This window comes from Carcharodon carcharias, chromosome 4 (assembly GCF_017639515.1).
Source record: "Carcharodon carcharias isolate sCarCar2 chromosome 4, sCarCar2.pri, whole genome shotgun sequence".
In the NCBI taxonomy this organism is placed as follows: domain Eukaryota; kingdom Metazoa; phylum Chordata; class Chondrichthyes; order Lamniformes; family Lamnidae; genus Carcharodon; species Carcharodon carcharias.
The window spans coordinates 72,800,179-72,821,633 of record NC_054470.1 but is presented as its reverse complement, the minus strand read 5'-3'; the positions used below and the strand labels follow the sequence as shown (position 1 = coordinate 72,821,633).

At 39.9% G+C, this 21,455-nt stretch overlaps 1 protein-coding gene across 6 annotated transcripts in view; it reads left to right on the top strand.

Annotated features, from left to right (window-relative positions):
- Positions 1-21,455, top strand: part of ythdc1 (YTH domain containing 1) — a 43,476-nt gene that overhangs the window by 6,109 nt on the left and 15,912 nt on the right. For 2 of the 6 annotated variants that reach the window (XM_041185796.1, XM_041185795.1), the window contains exons 2-8: positions 2,260-2,361; positions 3,188-3,537; positions 7,463-7,877; positions 9,947-10,045; positions 10,130-10,183; positions 13,679-13,773; positions 16,502-16,610. In XM_041185796.1, coding sequence (XP_041041730.1) covers positions 2,260-2,361; positions 3,188-3,537; positions 7,463-7,877; positions 9,947-10,045; positions 10,130-10,183; positions 13,679-13,773; positions 16,502-16,610 — 1,224 coding nt within the window. The remainder of the gene's footprint in view (positions 1-2,259; positions 2,362-3,187; positions 3,538-7,462; positions 7,878-9,946; positions 10,046-10,129; positions 10,184-13,678; positions 13,774-16,501; positions 16,611-21,455) is intronic. The other 4 variants (XM_041185798.1, XM_041185797.1, XM_041185800.1 and 1 more) reach the window with 3 other exon arrangements.

Below are 21,455 nucleotides of genomic sequence, written 5' to 3'. Positions count from 1 at the left end.
TGAGAGGCTGAGTAATTTTGGGTGTATTGTTATGAATGAGGTTTTATATGATTGTTTTGAGTCTGTCAATAAATCCAGGTAAAATGGTGGAAGGAAGAGTCATGTGACTAGCTCCACATTCTGCTGGAGGACAAGTCTGGGTCGATTGGTTACTGTGGGGTGCTGCCGGTTGACTTACCGGGGAGAAGGTGCAAGATGCTCACACCTATACATAAAAGCATGAACAGCTGTGCTGACTGTGGATAGACTTTCAGTCTCCAAGTTTTGGGCAGAAAATGAGACCTGAGAGAGAAGCACACCCAAAGGACTGCAGTTATTGTGACCAGCAGAGAGGAGAAGCTGGTTCCCTGCTTGCTACTGAAGCAGAATGTGGGAGGGAAGATGGTCTCTGTTCGAAGGAATGCACCCCATGGCCATCTAAGGAATCTGGGCAGTTTGTCTTGAGGGTGAAAAAAATAGCTGGAGTTGGCGATTTGGTTCGGGACTTCTTTGAAAACTGAGGAACACCTCATGACAGTTGGTCAATGTTACAACTCGGGGAAATGGAGAGAAGCAAACCCATTGGAAGCTGTGTGAGATATTGGACTGGATCTTGTGGAAGCTGTTGTTCTGCAGAGAGCAGGATGTAAAGTATAACTGCGGCATGGGGTTTTGGTTGTGTTCAACGTTAATGGGGGATATCTTTTCTGTAGTTTAGTCTATTAGTTGCCTATAAATAGTTATGGAAATATGAAAGAGGAGAAAATGAGTGTGATTGATCTAACCTGCCTTATCTAGCCATGGAGCAGCTCATCATTAACATCATTAATCTGCATGTTGCATGTTCTCCTGGGAGAGGCTGTTTCTTTTTTGAAAAAAACAAGTGATCTCTTAGGAACCGTGACAACTAATGAATCTCCTCCCAGATCTCTGCAACTTGCCTTTGATAATTTGAAATATCTTCCCCCAAGGACCTGCTAAACTTTGTTTTTCGGGATTGCCAGAATCCACATTTGCCCGATACTTGAACCAGAGGGCAATCAGTCTGTGAAAAAGAAATACTGGGTAATGGCTAATCTAACTCTTTGCCTATTTACTTGTTTTACATGCTCATTGGTTCTGCCGCCCCTCAAGTGACCCCTCAAGTCTCAAGTGACCAATCCAGCTGCTTGATTTCTAGGACTCAACTGCATCACTATATCTGCCACCCATAAGCCCAGTCCCCAGCTTAGCCATTTAACCTATCGGTTTAGTATTTGTTCCCAGTCAACACTTGTCAGAAAGATGGCAAACATAAAGCTCCAAGCATGGCACCATGCAGGACTTCACTTCATGTCTGCATGCGATCTTGCTGAGAGAAGCTGGGCGGTGGGTGAACAGTGGGGTTATGGTGGAAGAGTGAATTTTTCTTTTGGATGCAGAGGTGAGGTTTATAATGTGGTTAGCCAAGGCATCATGTTTGGGGAAAAAAGGACTGGTGCAGCCTTGTTTTTAATTTATTCTTTCATGGGATGTGGGCATCTCTGGCAAGGCCAGCATTTGTTGCCCAACCCTAATTGCCCTTAAGGTGAGTGGCTTGCTAGGCCATTTCAGAGGGCAGTTATGCATCAGCCACATTATTGTGGGTCTGGAGCACATGTCGGCCAGACCAGGTAAGGATGGCAGATTTCCTTCCCTAAAAGACATTTGTGAAGTAAATGGATTTTTATGACAATTGACAGTTCCATGGGATGTGAGATGAGTTTTCAATTCCAGATTTACTACTTAATTGAATTTAAATTCCACCAGCTGCCATGGTGGGATTTGATCCTCTGTCCCCCAGAGCATTAGCCTGGGCCTCAAGATTATTAGTCCAGTGACATTACCACACTCCGCCACTTCTCATAATGGTCCATTATTATGCAGTAACATTCTCTGATTCTAATATGGGAAAATAAGAACAGGTGGCAGTTGGAGAAGAGAAGAAAACACTGAGGTGGAAACTGACAAAAAAAGTAAGACAGCAGCTCTGGCATCATCACTGCACAGAGCAGACAAGATAATGTTTATGGGTGGAAATGTGAAGTGTGAAATGTATTCAGAGTGCATCCTGATTGAAAATACAACAATAAACATTTTCACAGAAATTCACTCTTTATTCTTGCAGAAAAAAATTATATTGAAAGGCTATGTAAAAATTTGTTTGTAAAATTGTAACACGCCACCCTTTGTAAGCTATTGTACTTGATGTACTTGTGGCAAAGCAGTGGTGTAAGGCAAGTTACATTTCTTGTCTTCTAGATGGTGAAGTCAATGTTTTGGATGATATCTTGACGGAAGCTCCCGACCAAGATGATGAGCTTTATAATCCCGAAAGTGAACAAGACGTTAGTGAGAAGAAAGGTGAGTTTGGCATCATGGTGCTTTTTGGTTCGCAGACTCTTGTTTTATGGTTTCACGATGCCACTGGAAGAGCTTTTTGAGCTAATGTGGCTGAGTACAATTGGTTTGCATACACTATGAAAGCAATAATGCTTCTTGGTGTATGGTACTTGAAAATGCAGCCTATAATAGACTTTTTTTTCATTTTGGATTTGCCTTGAAACTGAATGCTCAGTTTTTAAAATTAAGGTATATGATCTTTGGGTTTGATTCACCACTAATTTGTGAGCTGAAAACTTTTTAATTAAGAGGAAAATGGCTAGGCTAGAGATTTTTAAGTGGATCACCTGTTTAAGGGTTAATTTTTCTCATCTTGTTTTGGATTGCTTAGCATGTGTCCTGTCTCAATACATCAGTTTTGACTTGTATTTCTATGCTGAAGGCAAAGTGCAGCTCAGCCACACTTTATTTGGTCAGCATGTTTTGTACTTTATCAAGAAAATTCTGCTTTTGATTGTACAGTAGCTTTAATGTTTTAAAACATTACTTCATGTGTTTTAACTTGTGACACAGCCAGTAACAAAAGGCAATTTCAGCAGACTCTACATAACCACAGTCAATATGTTTTTGAAAGGATATCCTTTATTGCAAATAAAAACATGCAAGCGCATGTTTTATTTAATCAAACTTTCTATTTTTGTTTATAGTTAATAGATATCAGCCTCCCTTACAATGGAACCATTATACTTTCACTTGTGCAATACCTTTAAGCTGTTTGTTTTGCTTACTAATGATTTTGATACATTTTTTTGAGACATAAAGGGTGTTAAATTTCTGTATTGAACAGCATCAAAAAGAAAAAATGAAAAGGAGAGGGCTGACAGTGGTGATGGGAAAAGGCAGAAATCCTCAAGCCATTCGATGCGGCAAGTTAGCAAAAGGTCTTCCTGCCCATCTGCAGGAGACAACATAAAGGCTTCCATTTCAAAAGGTAGACATGTATCTACCTTTAAGAAGGATGAATATCAGCGATACGAACGAAGCAAAACTGCAAGCACTGACAGAAAGAACCATACCCAAGGTGGGAGTTCCCGAGAGTCACAGAAAGATCGAACAGACAAAATGGGGAGTAGGAGGAGAGAATCCGACAGAAAAGTTAAATCGACAACCCCAGACGAGTCAGAAACTTACAGCATGGTAATGCAAAGCTAGTTTCTGAAATGTTAATGTTTGCATTTACTGTGTTTTCTGTGAAGAAGAACCAACTATCTATGCACCCACCTCTTGCTAAGTGCATTGGTATATTCCTGCTATTGGAAACCGTGAGTTCTGATGTAGCAGTTAAGTAGTGGTTAAAAAGGTGGCTGCCCTGGGGTGAATACAATCATGGGCAAGTCCTTCTCTAAACATAGCCCATTGAAATTAATTATCTTGAATTGGTACATTGCAATGAGACATTTGCTTTAGTTGTCCTAACACACCTGCAAAATAGTGCTCCATGGAGAATACTTATAATTAGAGAAATCTGTTTGTAGCTATGGAAGGCTTGGAGATCATTCCAGTTGCAGATGGAGATGTAGGCGGAACCAGAGGAATAAAACAGAATAGCAGAAAGAGTCAAAGCTCTGGGTGGGTAGAGTCTAAACAAGGGGAAATGGAAGAGAGAGGCTGAACAAAAGGCAGATTGTGAGATGATTTTAGTGGTAAGTTGAAGCAGTAGTTTTGCTAATACATTCTACATTATGAATCTTACGAGGAGGTAAAAATTGGTAGTGTGCACTTTGAACTGGAAAGATTGGAGGAAATGGGGGAGTGGGGGAAGTTCCAGAAAGGAGAATAATTGTTCATTGTGGCCGTGGCCCAGATTAAACTGAGGTGTTTCAGTGTAATTCTCTAGAGTGTGGTTTATGAGTTAAACTCCTCAGTAGTTCTTTCTTGCCCTCTTGTGCTAAAATGGTTTCTGCTAAGAAATCCCATAAATGATGTGTAGGTCTTACTAACACGTAAACTAAATTGAGATATTCTGTCAGATGTCTAAATGAGTTGTCACACCTGGACCCAGTCATTGAGGAAGAATATGGCAATTCAGTGTAGTGACTTGCACGTTTGTGTCTTAGGGCTAGTGAACTAGTCTTTCATTTTCATTATTTTTGAGGTCGCTGCAAAATTATTTACTTGGTATGATTACAGTTCAAAATTTTTTCCTGAAGGAACTTTGTGTTCTGAAATGTGAATATTGTAAAGTGGCAGCAATGTGGTGGTGCACAGTGAAAATAGTGCAGTGGCAACAATTTTACTTAAAAGCAAGTAACTTGTGGCACATACTCTATGGATTGTGAAGCAGCATATTATTGAATAATTTGTGCCACTTTACAATTAGGTTTGCGAAAATAGTATCTTGTCCTTAACCTCCCTGTGAGCTTTATAGTTGCACATAACTTGCCACAGAAAATTAAGTCTAGTTATTAATTCTTAGATGCCCTTTTATTGACTTAATAACTGTTGATCACTGTGAATAGATTTCTCTGGCTCAGAAATGAACAATTAAGTATAGTGACCCATCCCTTCAGCTGGTGAATTATTGGTGATTTTAAAAATTTCTCTCTAATCTTTCTTTCCCATTCTTTATCTCTCACTTGACATTGAATTCACCCCATCTAATACGCTATCCTTCTTAGCCTATTTGTTTCTCAATCCTTAAATCTAATTGATTAAGGAGATACGCTGTTCACCAAGTTTCCTGTTGCCCGTATCAACTTGCACTTTAAATTGCAGGACAAAAACAAATATGAGCTGAAGAGTGTTGGGTGTGGTAACTTTAACAATATATGGTTATAACTGTGCAATTGGGAGAATTTTGTCCTATGGAGTGATACTTGCAGGAAGTGCATGCTGTGCATGGCGTAACTGATATATGGATTTTTTTCTTGTGCATTCAAAAGATTGCTCTAGCTGGTTTTTATTCCACTCAAACCCAAGCTCAGTTTGAATTTCCCAAGTCTTTAATATTATTTGAAATTATCCTGATAGTACTGCTTAAACTCAGTCTTTTCAAAATAAGTTGTAACTAAATTCACAAATGATTTACATAAATGATTTTCTTAAAATTTATACTATTCCCTGTATACTTAGTATCTGCCCCCTTTCCAAAAGACATTTCAAGTTCATGTTACCGAAGTTTTTTGTCTTGATTCATCGGGACAAATGAAAGAATGCCAAATTTTGAATGATCACAACAATTTATACCTGAGGAGAAAAGAGGTGCTGATTGTAAGTCAACTCTGGCTGAGGCATTGCCATGGAGAAAGTAATGGGGAATTTGAGGCCCCCCCATGCTTCAGGGTAATTCAAAAAGCGCAATACATGAACGTATTCCTTTTGTTTACAGAGAACGGGTCCCTACATAGGAATGTATTTCGCTCCTAGCGAGCATAAATGAGCTACGTTACCTGCTTGACTGAGAATCTTAAATTAGTCAGTAGCTATTACCACTCTCGGAATTCTTCAGGAAGTGCTGCCCAATCATGTAAGCACGCCTTAACAGTAGACGTTCTATTTTGGGTTTTGCAAGCGCAATCTGAGTATGATCTGTACTGTGCCTATTACTGCAACCAGAGGAACATGAAGCCAGTTGTTGGGGCATATGGGCTACATATGTGTCATTGCAGTGGCACTGAAATTCATACACAATGTTACTTAGTTGGGTGGTAGGCAGTACATCTTTTTGGACTGACGGCCCTTGGGATCCTCTCTAGGTTCAGTGCTTACTAAGATTTTTGTTGGCTTCCACGAGTGTCCCAGTTTTGATGGATTTTTCTAATAATTAGATGATATATTTCCAAGATTTGAATCTGCTGCGAGTGTAAGGATTTCCTAACACACAATGCACTTCATTCAGATTCACTTATGAGATGGAGCAGTCTAACACGCTCCCTTTCCTTGGTGTGTTAGTTAAGAAATCTGCAAATGGGTTCTACGCTTCTGTCTACACAAGCCGGTTGATATACGTGCTTGGATTCGTAAAGCTTCACGTGTTACAAAATTGGCCTAGCTGTTTGCCCACCTTGCAAGCTCAATGCACAAACAGTTCATTGAAGCTATGTTGTGGGATAGTGGCTGTCCTGATCAGATCACAGTGTATTGTCTAGCACACAATTGAGCAACATCACGTATGAATCTCAGAACCAGTGCGATGCCAGGTACATAGGTTGTATATCCCAACGATTGGCTGATTGAATCAAGCAGCGTGTTCCTTTGGTTATCCGTAGTTGGCAGAGTGTAAACCGTAATCTATTTGCGAAACCCAAAACAAAATGCCTATTTTTAGATGTGATTCCATGATTGAGCATCACTTGCTGAAATATCCCGAGTGCGCTAATAGCTATGTTAACAACCAATTTAAGATGATCAGTTTAGCTTGTAACATGGTTCATTTACGTTTGCTCGAAGAGGCATACATTTACATGTAGGAACCCGTTGTCTGCAAACAAAAGTAATATGTTCAAATCTGGGGCCTTTTTTTGCATTAGTGGGAAGCATGGGGAGTCTATAGTTCCCCGTTGTTTTCTCTGTGGCAACACCTTGGCCAATCAGAATTGACTTGCCAACTAATCACCCCTTTTGTCCTGTGATCATTTGAAATTTGGCATTCTTGCATTTGTCCCTATTAGTGCAAGACAAAGCTTTGGCAATGTGTCTCTCTTTTCAGCAGTATTCAAGTTCTGATAAGTGACTGATTATGATTAACCTTGACATTCTTTCGTCATATCGGGGGAAAGTTTTTATATTATTGATCCTTTCATTTATATTTAATATTATTGGCTTGGAATCTGTAAAAGCAAAGAAAATCAGTTAAAAGTTTATTTTGAACAAGGTGCATGTTTGAGGCACTTGGGGTTAATTCCCTTTCAGTGCTGGCCTTTTAATGCCTCCAAGCCAATTTTGCCAATTATACAGCATTCACTGTTTTAGTTACAGTTTTAATCTCATTTTTTTTTGACAGGTCCTTTCTGCTGGCAATCTTTCTCTCTCTCTCATATATATATATATATAAAACTTGTCTTTGTTAGCACTCTGTTTATTTCACAAATACTGTTTTACCAATCTTCTATTTTTAATGCAGAAGACTTTACGGAACATCGAGAGCGCGAAAGTGCATAGATCAAGCCATTCCTCTAAAGAAGAGGTTCAATCTGACTATCAGTCTGAAGCAGAGGTTGAAAGTGATGGTAATACTTCATCTGAAGACCAAGAGAATCAAGATGAACCAGTAGACACCATAATACCAGATGAGGATGATGCTGAGGAAGAGAAGGAGGGGGAGGAAGAGGAGGAGGAGGAAGAAGTAGTAGAGGAGGAAGAATATGAACAGGATATGTCTGAACAAGATGATTTCAGAGAGAGAGATCCTAGAGAAAGTAAGGAAGAAGGCCATGAGCAGGATTATGATACACGTAGTGAAGCCAGTGACTCTGACTCTGAGTCTGTCTCATTTACTGATGGAGAATCTGCCACCAGATCTGGTTCTGATGCATCAGGTACATTACAAGGCTGAACATTGCAGTTTGCCATTTAATTTAGCGTAAAATCCATTCATGTTGAGTATCTTCATTACTGTAAGGTTGGTGTTTTCAGTTTTTGGAAGGTTAGAAAATCTCAGTCCAGCAAGCCAGAAAGATTACCTTGAAACCACTACAGTGCAGCGATCAAACCTGTCTGAAATCTACAGTGAATTATTGTAATCAGAGTTTATAAAATTGGTAGTCTGTGTTTCTTGACCTGTTTTTGTAGATGCTCCAATTCCTGATAGGTGTGGAAATGGGCCCTGGCAAGGGCAAACTGAGATTGTTTTTTAAAAAATATGTTTGCAGCAGCTACAAAAATAGGTGCAGTACAGCGGTCTGTGTAAATGTGTCCTAATCTGTAATTCATTTAGCTAAAATCTCCAGACATGAATCAATTGTATTCATCTAAACTTCCAATTTTTAAAAATTCTTATTTCTTTCTTTTGTGGCTTTTAGCAATGGGCTTAATCAGAATTAGAGCACTGTCAGGTAATATATGTAGAAATACCCCCTCTTTTTTGTTTGTGGGAGAGTGGGAATATGTCAGCCTAATGTATAATGATTGAGGGGGTTGAAAATTATTTTCTTTTAGCTTTTCAGGTCAGGACTCTATGTTGCTAACATTGTGGTGGTCATGGCTGCTCATGAGGCTGTCCATTTAAATGATGGACAATGTGGCTAGTGAGACTGGACTGATGTGCAAGTTTAAAATGTTATACAGATGAAGCAACTTAATTGCAACCACTTGGGGCAACCTCACAGATTATGATAAAACAGGAAATTCTATAATGCAAAAAAGCAACAGAAATCAAAGCTGTTCTGGTGTGTAACAATCTCTTTGCCTAAGCCTTTCCACACCGAGTTCTCAGACACACTCATTAGCTTCAGCTTTCAGCAGGCAGCAATTAAACTGGAATTTCTGAGCACTTTTGTACTTAAACCATCAGCCATTTTAGTTTCGCACTTCTTTCTTTCCCGGTTCTTATTCGTTTCCCTGGTCGATTAAGATATCCGCTGTGCTTTTAAAGATTCTAGAACCTCAGGTTCAGGTATTGCTTTACTTCTGTGTGAGACTAGCTTTGAATGATCAATTTCTTCACTGTTCAAGATTCCCCTCCTTCACTCAGTGACAAGTCACTGTGCTTTTTATTCCTGTTGGTCAGATGCAAAGTAAAACTCCCTATGCGCCGCCCCAAATATATGCTTTAACCGTTCAACCAAAACCTCAGGAGAGCACTTGCTGAATGATTTTTCCACTTTTCCTCCGTTTGCCATTCTGTCACCCTCTGATTAGGATCAAATTAGAGTTTTTGTTGTGGTTATTGACTCCATGAAACTGCCTTAAGTCTATTCAAGCTATTTTTTGCAGACCAGGAGACTTTCAAATCATCATTCTGGGCTAGATTTAAGCCTAATATGAGAGGTGAAGGACTAGTTTTTACACTTCCCCAGATATTGGGCTTTTAAGTTGTCCTTGGAGGCACAATTTGATTTTTCCCATTTGATAGGTGCTAACTGTCCTAAAACTGATCTAAAAGACTTGAGGCAAGTAACCAAAGCTTTCCGTATGTGTACATGGAGCTGTACCTTCATCCCTATCCTACATCAGTGTATGGTTTCTCAGTTGCATCACTGTTAATATGGTGTTGGTACTCCACCAGTGCGAGCAGTATAATGATAGCAACAGTTTTTGTTTTGTTAATTGAACAGTTCAATTTGAAACACAAAATTTCATGTCAAAACAAAGATTTATAAATTGGCTAACCTTAGCTCGGGTTTTATTTTTTCAAATCAGCTCTGTAATTATTTGGATTGGACTATAATTTTCAAATCCTGAAAGCTGCTACTGTGCTGAATATGTGCCTTGCAGCAGATACTGGACACTGTAACGATATGGTTCAGTTTCCGTAATTTTACTGATTCGTAATTTTCAACAGGCCTAGACCAAATTTAGTGGAATTTTCAACCCCCGTCATCATACTGCAGTCTGTGATTCTTAGACTGTCATTAAATAGAATTGTTACAAATTAACTTTTCTTCAGACGATGAGACAGATAAAAAGGAGAAGAAAAAGCGATCTAGAGACATTTCTCCAATTGTGTTTGATAGGAGTGAAAGCTCAGCATCCGATTCATATGCAGGTATGTTTTGTGTTTCATTTGGAACTTGTTGTGTGTGGAGCTTAAACAGCAAGGGCCTAATGGGTTTTGTGTACTGTAATGCAGGATCAGAGAAGAAACATGAGAAGCTGTCATCATCTGTACGTGCAGTTCGTAAAGGTATGGAAACGACTAGCTTAGAGGTTAGCATAAGGCCCCACACCCTCAATGTGCTGTTGAGCATCTTGAAAAGTAGCTGCTAGGTTAAGTGTCATGCTTGACATCTATGGACTTGGATGTACTTGGCTTTAAAATATTATATGCCTTTATAATTTATTGAAGTTGCTGTGTTCCATAATTTATAAACCTTAACTGTAAGCTGGGAGATAAAGTTTAATAGTGAATTGGAACATTGCTAAATTGCAAAAGCTTTTTCTGTCATTTCTAAATCATTCAATATGCAACATCAGTAAGGACATTACTAATTCTCAGTGCAAATCCAAATGGCTTTTTTTTGGTTTAAAGGATTTTAATTGACTAAAATGGGTGTTTTTCAGGCAAATTTAGTTCTATTTTTATATCACACTCTTCTCGTGACAACTTGCTAGTACAGATATTGCAAGGGTGATTTTTGAGGTGGTTGCTGCCTGAATTTGGGGTTTTTGCTCTTCTGTGGATTCTGTCTCCACTCTGCTCCCTCATGAGGAAACCCTAGATTCTTCAGCAAACTGCTTCTTGAATTAGTTGTGCAGTGTTAACATGTCCTAAGCCTTTGGTTCCAAATAACATTGCTTATCTAAAAGCTAATGAATTTGACTTTTGAAATGGGGGATTGAGAAATTGTGTAGCATGCAACTTTATGAATTATGGACTAAAGGTTTTGGAGTAAATCCTTTAATTTGTAATGGACCTTTTTATGTTTAAAATCCTGTTCTGTTTCTCCTGCTAACAATCAACTGTTCTAGTCAAAAGTGCTCTTTTCTAATCAGTAATGCTATTTGCACAAATTCTTGAAAGAGGCTGGGGGAGCAGAATTAAAATGAATTGTAATTGATTTTGACAAACATTTGTCTTGCTTTATTGATGATTGAATTACCTTAATTAGGATACATAGCTTGGTGAGATTGTCAAAATATCCACTGTTAACGGTTCCTTCTGTTGATGGTTGTTTCCTGAACTGGTTACCTGCTCATCTTGCATCCACGACTTTAGATTTCACAGCTTTTCCAAATTGTCTCTCCAAATTACAGTGTCACTATAATGCAGTACCTGAGTGTTTTCCATTGAATTTATAGCTAGTTGAAAAACTTGTTTTTGGTTCCTTTCAATAACATGATGCTTGTTTAGTTTTCTTTTATGCAAATATAAATACTTTTAAGTTGAATTGATTGCATCAGCGTAAATGTCTTGCCTCCAATTTTTATATTGGGTGGCATTACAATTTCATAAATTAGCCTGAGTTTTTCATAAATGTGGCTTGCATATAGCATTTTAGTTTTTCCTTTTTTTCCTCCTGCACATGATTGCTACAAGAAATGGGGGGTTACATTGTTTACCATCCCTGTGCATTTACTATAGCTTAAGTTCTTCAGGCTTGACCGTACAGTGTGGGAAGTGAAATTGCACAAAGTTTTCTGGAAATCTAAGTTGATTTTTGTTGAAATTTAATGAGGTATTTTGCCAGAAATTTTGGCCCAGATCTTCCGAGAAGCAGCAATCATCGTCTGATTGCAGCTCTGTTTGAACTTTCTAACTCGGTGCTGCTCTGTATTTCTTGCCAGGCCATGCTGAGCCTGGGGTGGGGGTGGGCAGGGGTGATGGGGGAAGAGAAGACGTGTTGTTTTTTATGGCAGTAGCTCCGTGTGGTAAGGTTAAAGGTCCAGTTTGAATGTTAATGAATGGGTGAACGGATGAATGAGTGAAGGGTAGGATGGGTGATGTAAATGGGTAGAGTGGCAGGTGGGGGTGTCAGTGTGAGTGATTGGGGTGTCAATTCTGGAGTTATCCAAGAGTTAGACTAGGTTTTTTTCTGTCTAACATTTCCTGGATATCTATTCAGATCAATAAATTGGAACTGTCCAAAGTCGCTGACTCTGACTCACAGTCAGATGTTTACTGAGGGCCCCAGGGAGCAGGGAAATTGCCCGTTGTAAGTTGAAACTTTCCAGGCAATTCCCATGTAGGTCATTGGGTCATAACTTCTGCAGGATCCTGATGTGCATCTCTGGTCACACGTCCAGTCACCAACGATCGGGAGACTAGAATGTTTGAGCCGTGACAAAGTGAGATAGAGCTTTACTTCCCAGCAGTGGAAATCAGCTGGCATAGCAACAAGTTCTCCAGGTGGCTTTTGAACTCTTGGCTGCATCGGGAGGCCTGGCAACAAGAAAAATTTTAGAGGAATGATTTGGCACCCTTCCTAAAAATGATTAATTTTTCTGTCTATGATTTTTTTTGTATGACCTCGTTTTATTGCAGTTTGAGCTTCATTCCATTTTTTTACTTATACAGTTATGTTTACATGAAACAATTGTATATGTCAGCAGATGTAAAAAGTTATACTTTGAAGGGATTATGGCGCATGTTCTGAAATCGAAGAAGCTGCTTGTGAATGAATTGAAGCTTAATATATTGGATACTATTGGTGTGGAACTATGCAAGCAGGCTTTAATGCTAACAAAATCAAGGCTTCAATCCTGTTTCTGCTAACAAGTTTGTTGCTGTAATGTATTAGTCCATTTTGTGCAGTTTGGCTTCAATTTCATGCCCCATTTCTTTTTAAAAGTTCAGATTCCAATGTGTGATTAACCTCTCAGTTGAAGTTGCCACTTTTGCTGTATTTCCAAGGATGAATGCTTAAGCATGGCATTTAGTTGCCTTACTTTTCGGTAATACTGGCTATGTAACCAGCAACAAATAACGGTAGGTGTTATTGCCCATCAGAAATATGGCAAGGCTGGCAACTCAAATTGAAGTAGTGTTTTATTAAACAACAATTATTGCATAACTTGACCAAAGAAGTCAATCCATTTTAAAACTTGGAGAGAGTCATGAAAGGAACGGCTTATGAAAGCACTGTTTGGTCACATGTAGTGCATGGAAATGATCTATAAGCTGTACCAATATTCCTGACCTTAACCTTCTGATGGGTGTAAAGTTTCACTCCCCAATCGATCATCCATTGAACAAGTTTAGAATCATCTCATAGAAACTTACAACCCATTTGTTCCTTCTGCTGATGTTGATCCTTGAAAGAGCGGTTGTGCATAGCTCCATCCATGCATTTTCTCCATAATTTGCAGTGCCGGCAGTTATTTGCAGTTCTGAATTGTTCAGCCCTGCTGTCTTGGAATTCCATCGAGTCTGTCTGATTTTGTTTCACTTCAAAGTCTTACAGCTGATAAAAAAAGTCTTGTTCAAATTATTGCACAAATTACAGTGGCAATCAGACTGTGCGATGATCTGTTGCACTCCACTTCTGATTTTTCTTTTTAAATGATCATAACGGTTCTTTCACTGAAATTGCTTTCTTATGGGTGGATGTTTGTGCAAGCGTCATTTACAGCTCTAGTACAAAGTTGATGTCTCTGAACATAAAGCATAATGTGCTGTAAACAGTTGTTGGTTGTGCTATTTGCTATTATGTGAAGTAATTTTATATTTGCATTTTTACAGATCAAACTAGTAAACTGAAGTACATTCTTCGAGATGCACGATTTTTCCTCATAAAAAGCAACAACCATGAGAATGTATCCCTGGCAAAGGCTAAGGTATAGTCTTGTGTATCCAGATATCCCTGAAATGAACCTAATTATACTTTACACAGTACATGCAGCAGCTTAGTGTTTTAATGTGGAGTGTGTTTGCCACTAATTTGTGAATGCTCTCAGTTCAGTTGGTCTGTATGATGTCCAACACATCATCTAACATTTTTTGAGGTCTTAGATTCTAAATTTATGTTGTGACAACGTATAAACCTACTTTTAATTTTTAAATACCTAGTTCACAGGTAAAAGTGGGTCAAAAGGATGTTTTCTGAAGTGTTCTGCCTACAAACTGACTTGTGATGGTTGTCACTGATATTATAGCTGAGCAATCAATTTATATAATTTGGATTTAGTTGTTGCACCTAGTTCAGCATGTGGGCTTCAGGGAAATCTCAGAACCTCACCAGACAAAGCTGACCCTGACACATTACCAAGAGTTAGACAGCAAAAGATTTTATTCCTGTTATGATAACACAGTATTGCCATTAATGAATTTGACCTGAAAGGCAAATACTAAAGAGGTTCCCTTAAAGTGGGGACATATTTGCAGGATTGAAAGATGCCTTTTAAGCAGGTCCAATTCTAAATGTGTCAGATTGTATCCGAGATCAGTGGCATCGGCACCGATAGACAGGGCATTAAGCGCTGTCTATAAGCCAAAAATAACTCTGTTCACAATACCGGCAATCCTCTCAGCATTTGCTGCTATTGAGATCGGAAGAATTGGTCCATAATTTTTTTTCTTTTTGTCCACAGTTTCTTTTGTTCTTGCCTTAGCCAACTTAAATATCACTCAAAATAGAGGTAATTTCTTCATTTGAATTCAACTTGTTTGCTCAAGTGATGAGTTCATTTTACTGCTAAGCATTTTGACAAGCCAATGTTCTGATTGAAAAGTTTTAGCAATTAACTTATAATAACAATACTTATTAGCAATCCCATTAATTACTAATTAATTGGATTTGTCAGACTCCATTTCTTAACTGCCTTACATTATTTTATAAATAATGCATTTGTCCTCAGCTCACCAAAACATGTTGTTGAGAATGAATTAAAAGTGGCAGGTTTTTGGATCATATTTGACTCCTAGACATAAATGTTAGACTGCCAGTTCTGACCCTTGCTTTGGAGCATGCAGTGAATTAAGCTCCCTAAACTAACATGCGTATTCCTTAAGAAAAGTAAATTCTGTTTCTGTTGAGGGGTAAGATTGCTTATTTCTTCCTGGAAGGTTCATCACATCAAGTTCTTCTGAGAAGCAATTAAGATTTCAAAAGACTTGCTTGGGTTTGTGAATTGTTTTTTTACAGGCTTTTAGTATTGAATTGAAATGTTCATTATTTCACTAATATTGCCTGTTTCCATAAGTTCTATTTGCGAATAAGCAAACAACTGGATAACAGGAAATCTGACTTCCTTTTTCAAAAAAATGAACAAGGAAGCAGCTGTTAAATTATATATATTATATAAATATGTTAGCCTTCTAGTGTTGGTAGTGTTTTGAAAGTCTTATGAGACATAATATAAGGGAGGATCTAAAGCTTCCTCAGTTTCAGGAAGACATTTGACAGTGTCTCATAACAACAAACTCATACATCGGGTCCAAGACAACGAATTAGATGGGAATATATGAAATACAGTTGGAAAATGGTTAGTTGCCAAGCAACATGTGGAGAAGGTAGAGGTGATATAAAGCATTTAAAATTGTGAAAAGTTTGGACATTTTGGAACCAGATAAGGGTTTTTGACTCATAATTTTAGAATAGTGGGACCAAATGATATGAGTGCAGGATTATTTGCCTTGTAGCATTTTCTATGTAATAAGTGCATAACATTAAGACTGGGATTTTCTGGCCCTGTCGTGGGCGGGACCTGCTGAGGTCGAGCAGTGCCCCAGCCAGAAGTCCATTGACTTGCAGCAGGACCAGACGATCCCGGCAGCGGGCGGGTGCGGAAAATCCCACCCTAAGTTTCTCCGTATAGATACTTCCCATCAAATCAACAATTTCATAGGGTATTTATCAAGTGCTTCAGCATAATATAAAACTTAAGACTACTAAAACCTTAGGAATGTGAAAAGTAAGTTGGATGTTTGAGTAACTGCTTTCCAATAAAAAAAAAAACGTGGCTATCTACTCTTACTCCATGAATGAGTAAACTGTGTAGCTGTAATGGAATAACCCTCAAATATATTGTTGAGATTCATTTTTTGGAAGATGATCTGAATTTTCTAGCTGGCCATGTTTGCATCATTCAAGGAATGGGAGACATTGCAAGAGTTGTTTGAACAATAAGCCAGTCTGTTTCCCATTATATTGTTGGAATAGTTGCCAAAGATCATTCCCACACAGGTGTTTAGATTGCTCTCAACTGGAAAATGTGCATTAAGTGTAAACATCCATTGGGTTCAAAAATTTAAAAGCAAAATACTGCAGATGATGGAAATCTGAAATAAGAACAGAAAACTGCTGGAAGTTCTCAGCAATCTGCAAGTATCTGTGGCGAGAGAAACAAAACAACATTTCAGGTTGTGACCGTTCTGAAGAAAGGTCATGGCCTGAAACTTTAATCCGGTTTCTCTCTCCACAGATGCTGCCTAGCCTGCTTGAGTATTTCCCACATTCTGTTCATTTTGTTTCAAACATTTTCGGTCCAACTTGAGGTTAAAGTGTTCAGATTTGTTGGATAATTAACTTTAAGGTGTGTCTTTTTCCTCTCTCTTTCTTATTAGGGTGTATGGTCAACACTGCCAGTAAATGAGAAGAAACTCAACACTGCATTCCGAGATGCTCGGAGCGTTATACTGGTATTCTCTGTTCGAGAAAGTGGGAAGTTTCAGGGTGAGAAAATAGTATGAAGAAATTGAGTAATTTTGTTGGTTTTGTAGGTATTTTCTAATTAGTTTTTTTCAAGGGAAAGTTTTTTGATTCATATACAGCATTTGGGCATCGCTGCAGGGGAGCCTGCATTTATTGCAAATCCCAAGATCCTGATGTAATTTTCTTATTAGTTGAACATAAGCTTAAAATAGAAGCAAACTGTCTAGTCAGAAATCTCTGATTTCTTCATGTTAGTTGTTAGTACGGTCTGCTAAGCTTTGCAGAGTTAATTGCAGTGATCAAACTATGCATAATGTATTTTCTGCAATCGGATGGCTCTGGGACATTCATCTGTGCTCCAGGACTGCCTGTGGTGTAGCCATTTCTTTAAAAAATATTTGGTAATGGGATGTGGCAACTACTGGCAACACCTACATTTATTTCCCAACCCCAGTTGCTCCCCTTGAACTGATAAAGTTTTGTGTGATACAGGCACATCCCATAGATTTCTCAGCAACCCACCCAGACTTCAGTGATCACTGTGAGTCATAAAATCTTGGCATAACTCTCCCTTAGGAGGGATTTCAATTCCTCACTTTAGAAAATCTAGCCTCTGAATTCCCTCAAAACCCACTTGGACTCTGCCTCTGCGACTGCTCACCTCTTAATGGTTCAATCTCTTCGCCTAAGATTGCGTTCCACAGGATTCACAATGCTGCATTCCTGCCACTAATTACCAGCACAATTCCAACTCTTTCGCAGACCAATAACTTCACTAAGCTGGTACTGGTTTCCCCAAATTCCAGTCTCCCGGCACCCCAAGCTATAAACGGCTCCCAGAATTTCTCCTGAGCCTTGGCCCTCTCCAGCATGGAATGACCTTTCGCCATCTTCTCTGTCCCCCAGGACTTTTCCTGAGCCCTAATTGCACCGAATGTCTCCCAGGGTGGCTTCAGTGAGCTACAAACCACACAAGGTCCAAACTGCAACCAACCCCATCTCCCAGCAAACCCACGTACAAGTTGAAACCAGAGAGCCTCTTAAGCTCGGCCCATCTCCCATGATGACGTAGTCTTTCATGGTTCACTGAATGCTTTTAAACGAATTTAACTCTAATTCTCAAAACAGAACATCTCTCAGGACTGCACTTCTTTACAAGCAGTGTAGACACTGCGTCCCCAGCTAAGTAAGCCCACCTGCTGCTTTAGGATCTTAATCTTTCCAGCTGTTAATCCCTTAAGTTACTTTAGTCCCAACCTTTTAAATGTAACAGACTCCAAGCTGCTTTAGTTGCATTCATCCCATTTTCTACAGTTAAACTTTAATCTTCCTGAAACTAAACATTAACCTCTAAAATATTAACATGAACCATGAACTAGATATTCCTCACAATTGCCACAGTGCTCTTAGATAAGGACTTCCAGAATTTTCACCCAGCAATGATTGCATTTTAATGTCAGGATGGTGTGTGACTTGGAGAGGAACTTGCAGGTGGTTGTGGTGTTCCCGTGTGCCTCTCGATCTTGTTCTTCTAGGAGTTTGTAAGTTTGGGAGGTGTTGTTGATGAAGCCTTGCCAAGTTGCTGCACTGCATCTTTTAGATGGTACACAATACAGTGCAAAGTGGCTTCAGGGCATGAATGCTTGTCTTGGTGGGTGCGATACTAATTAAGTGAGTTTCTTTGACCTGGAGAGTGTCAAGTTTCTTGAATATTGTTAGAACTGCACATCACACTTTTGATTTGCACCTTGTAGATGTCTTTGGGAAGTCAAGTTAGCTACTCACTGCAGAATACCCAACATCTGAGCTGCCTTTGTAGGCATTGTATTGATGTGGCAGGCCTAGTTAGGTTCCTAGTCAGTGGTGACCCCCCACCGCCCCCCAGCTCTTGATAGTGGATGACTTGACGATGTCATTGTTGATGAATGTCAAAGGTAATTGGACTCTCTCTTGTTGGGGTGATCATTGTCTGGCACTTGTGTGGCAAGAATGTTACTTGCCACTTATCAAACCAAATTTGAATGTTGTCCAGATATTGCTGCATGTAGGCACCAATTGATTCCTGAGGAGTTGTGCATAGAGCTAAACAGTGCAATCATCACCGAACATTCCCACTTAACCTTATGATGGAGGGAAGGTTATTGATGGATGGTTGGGCATTGAACTCCTGCAACAATGTCCTCGAGCTGGGATTATTGACCTCTAACTGCCACAACCATCTTCCTTCCTGCTCACCATGACTCCAACCAGTGTGGAGTTTCCCCCTCTGAATTTTGCTAGGGTTCCTTGATGCCACACCCTCGGCTCACCTCTGGAATTCACCTTGTTTGTCTATGTCTGGACCAGGGCTGTAATGAGGTCTGAGACTGAGTGCTTCTTGTGAACCGTTGCAAGCTTTGATAAGCAGATTATTGGTGAGTAAGTGTCCCTTGATACCTGCCGTTGACACCTTTCATCACTTGAGTAGACTGTTGGGAGTGTAATTGGTTGGATTTTGTTCTGACTTTTGTGTATTGGTCGTACCCGTTCATTTTGTTAATTTTGGCCGCTAGGTATGTGTTGTAGTTGTGTTAGAGCGGTTTGGCCAGAGGCAAAGCTGGTTCAACACTACAGCGGATTGTTGTCAGGGCCAGTAGCCTTTCCTGCATCTGTGTGATTAGCTATTTCTTGATTACGTGGAGTGAATTAAATTGCCTGAAGACTAGGATCTGTGATGATGGGGTCCTCAAGACAAGGCTAACATTGAGCATCCACTCAGCAGTTCTGGGTGAAGATGGTTGCGAAAGCATCAGCCTTGCCTTTTGCATTCATGTGCTGGACTCCACCATTAGTCAAGATGAGGGATGTCCTGGAGCTTCCTTGTCCTGTTACTTGTTTAATTGCCTACCACCATTCACAACTGGTTGTGGCAGAACTGCAGAGCTTTGATCTGATCTGTTGGTTGAGGAATCATTTAGCATATTACAGTGCGCTGCTTCCACTGTTTAGCATGCATGTAGTCTTGTGTTGTAACTTCATCAAGTTGGTACCTTATTTTTAGGTATGCCTAGTTCTGCTCCAAGCATGCTCTGCACTCTCCATTGAACCAGGGTTGACTCCCTGACTTGATGGCAGCGTAGAGTGAGGAATATGCTAGGCCATGAGTTTGCAGATTGTGGTGGAATGTAATAAACACTGCTGCTGCTAATGGCCTACAGTGTCTCATGGATACCCAGTTTTGAGCTACTAGGTCTGTTCTGAATCTTAGAATTTTTGTTCCTTCTATTAAAGAAAGGAATACTTTGACCAAGAAATAGTACTACCACGTTTTTTTTATCCTTTCATGGGATGTGGGTGTCTCTGGCTAGGCCAGCATTTATTGCCTAACCCTCATTGCCCTTGAGAAGGTAGTGGTGAGCGGCCTTCTTGAATTGCTGCAGTCCATGATGTGTAGGTACACCCACAGTGTTGTTGGAAGGGAGTTCCAGGATTTTGATCTAGCAACAGGGAAGGAATGGCGATATAGTTCCAAATCATGATGGTGTGAGGCTTGGAGGGGATGTTGTTCTCATGCATCTGCTGCTTGTGTCCTTCTAGATGTTAGAGGTCACTGCTTTGGAAAATGCTGTTGAAGGAGGCTTGGTGAGTTGCTGCGCTGCATCTTGTAAATGATGTACTCTGCTATCACTGTCGATAGTGGAGGGAGAGTGTTGAACGTGGTGGATAGGGTGCCAATCAAGCGGGCTGTTTTTTTTCTTGGAAGGTGTTGAGCTTCTTGAGCATTGTTGGAGCTGCACCCATCCAGGCAAGTGGAGAGCATTCCATCACACTCCTGACTTGTGCCATGTAGATGGTGGTCAGGCTTTGGGGAGTCAGGAGATGAGTTACTCGCTGCAGATTTCCCAGGCTTTAACATCTTGTTGCCACAGTATTTATATGGCTGCTCCAGTTCAGTTTCTGGTCAATGGTAATGCCATTGAATGTCAAGGGGATTGGTTCGATTCTTTCTTGTTGGAGATGGTCATTGTCTGGCACTTGTGTGGTGTGAATGTTACTTTCCACTCACTGATCAGCCCAAGCCTGAATATTTCCCAGGCCTTGCTAAATATAGACACCGGCTGCTTCACTGTCTTAAGGAGTCACCAGTGGTGCTGAACATTGTGCAGTTATCAGCGAACATCCCCCCTCCTGACCCTTTGATGGAGGGAAGGACATTGATGAAGCAGCTGGTGATGGTTGGGCTATCACTCCTGTAGTGATGTCCTGGGACTGAGATGAATAACCTCCAACAACCACAACCATCGTCCTTTGTGCTGGGTATGACTCCAACCAGTGGAGAGTTTTTTTTCCCCCCCGATTCCCATTGACTCCAGTTTTGCTAGGGCTCCTTGATGCCACATTGGGTCAAATGTTCGCTTGATGTCAGGGACAGACACTCTCACCACCTCTCTAGAGTTCAGCTCTTTTGTCCATGTTTGGACAAAGGCTGTAATGAGGTCAGGAGCACAATGGCCCTGGCAGAACTCAACTGAGCATGTTATTGCTGAGTAAGTACTGCTTGATTGCACTGTTGACGACATCTTCCAGCATGTGTTGGAAACCAACCCATTTTCAATGTTGTTAAACAAATTTGAGTTTTTTATTTATACATTTATTATATTTTTTAGTTTGTCAAGATTCAATATAATCCTGACTAAAATTTGAACCCTAGTAGGAAGTTGAGTGGAAGGTACTCTCCATACTCTTATTGCGTATTTCCAATTGTTTTGAGAGTTTAGGAGATATGACAGTAGATCGGAATGGACGATGAAACTGATTGACTATGACTAAAAGTTGAACTAGTATATTGCACGTATCTGTGCTACCAATTGGGAACTGGACTCAAAT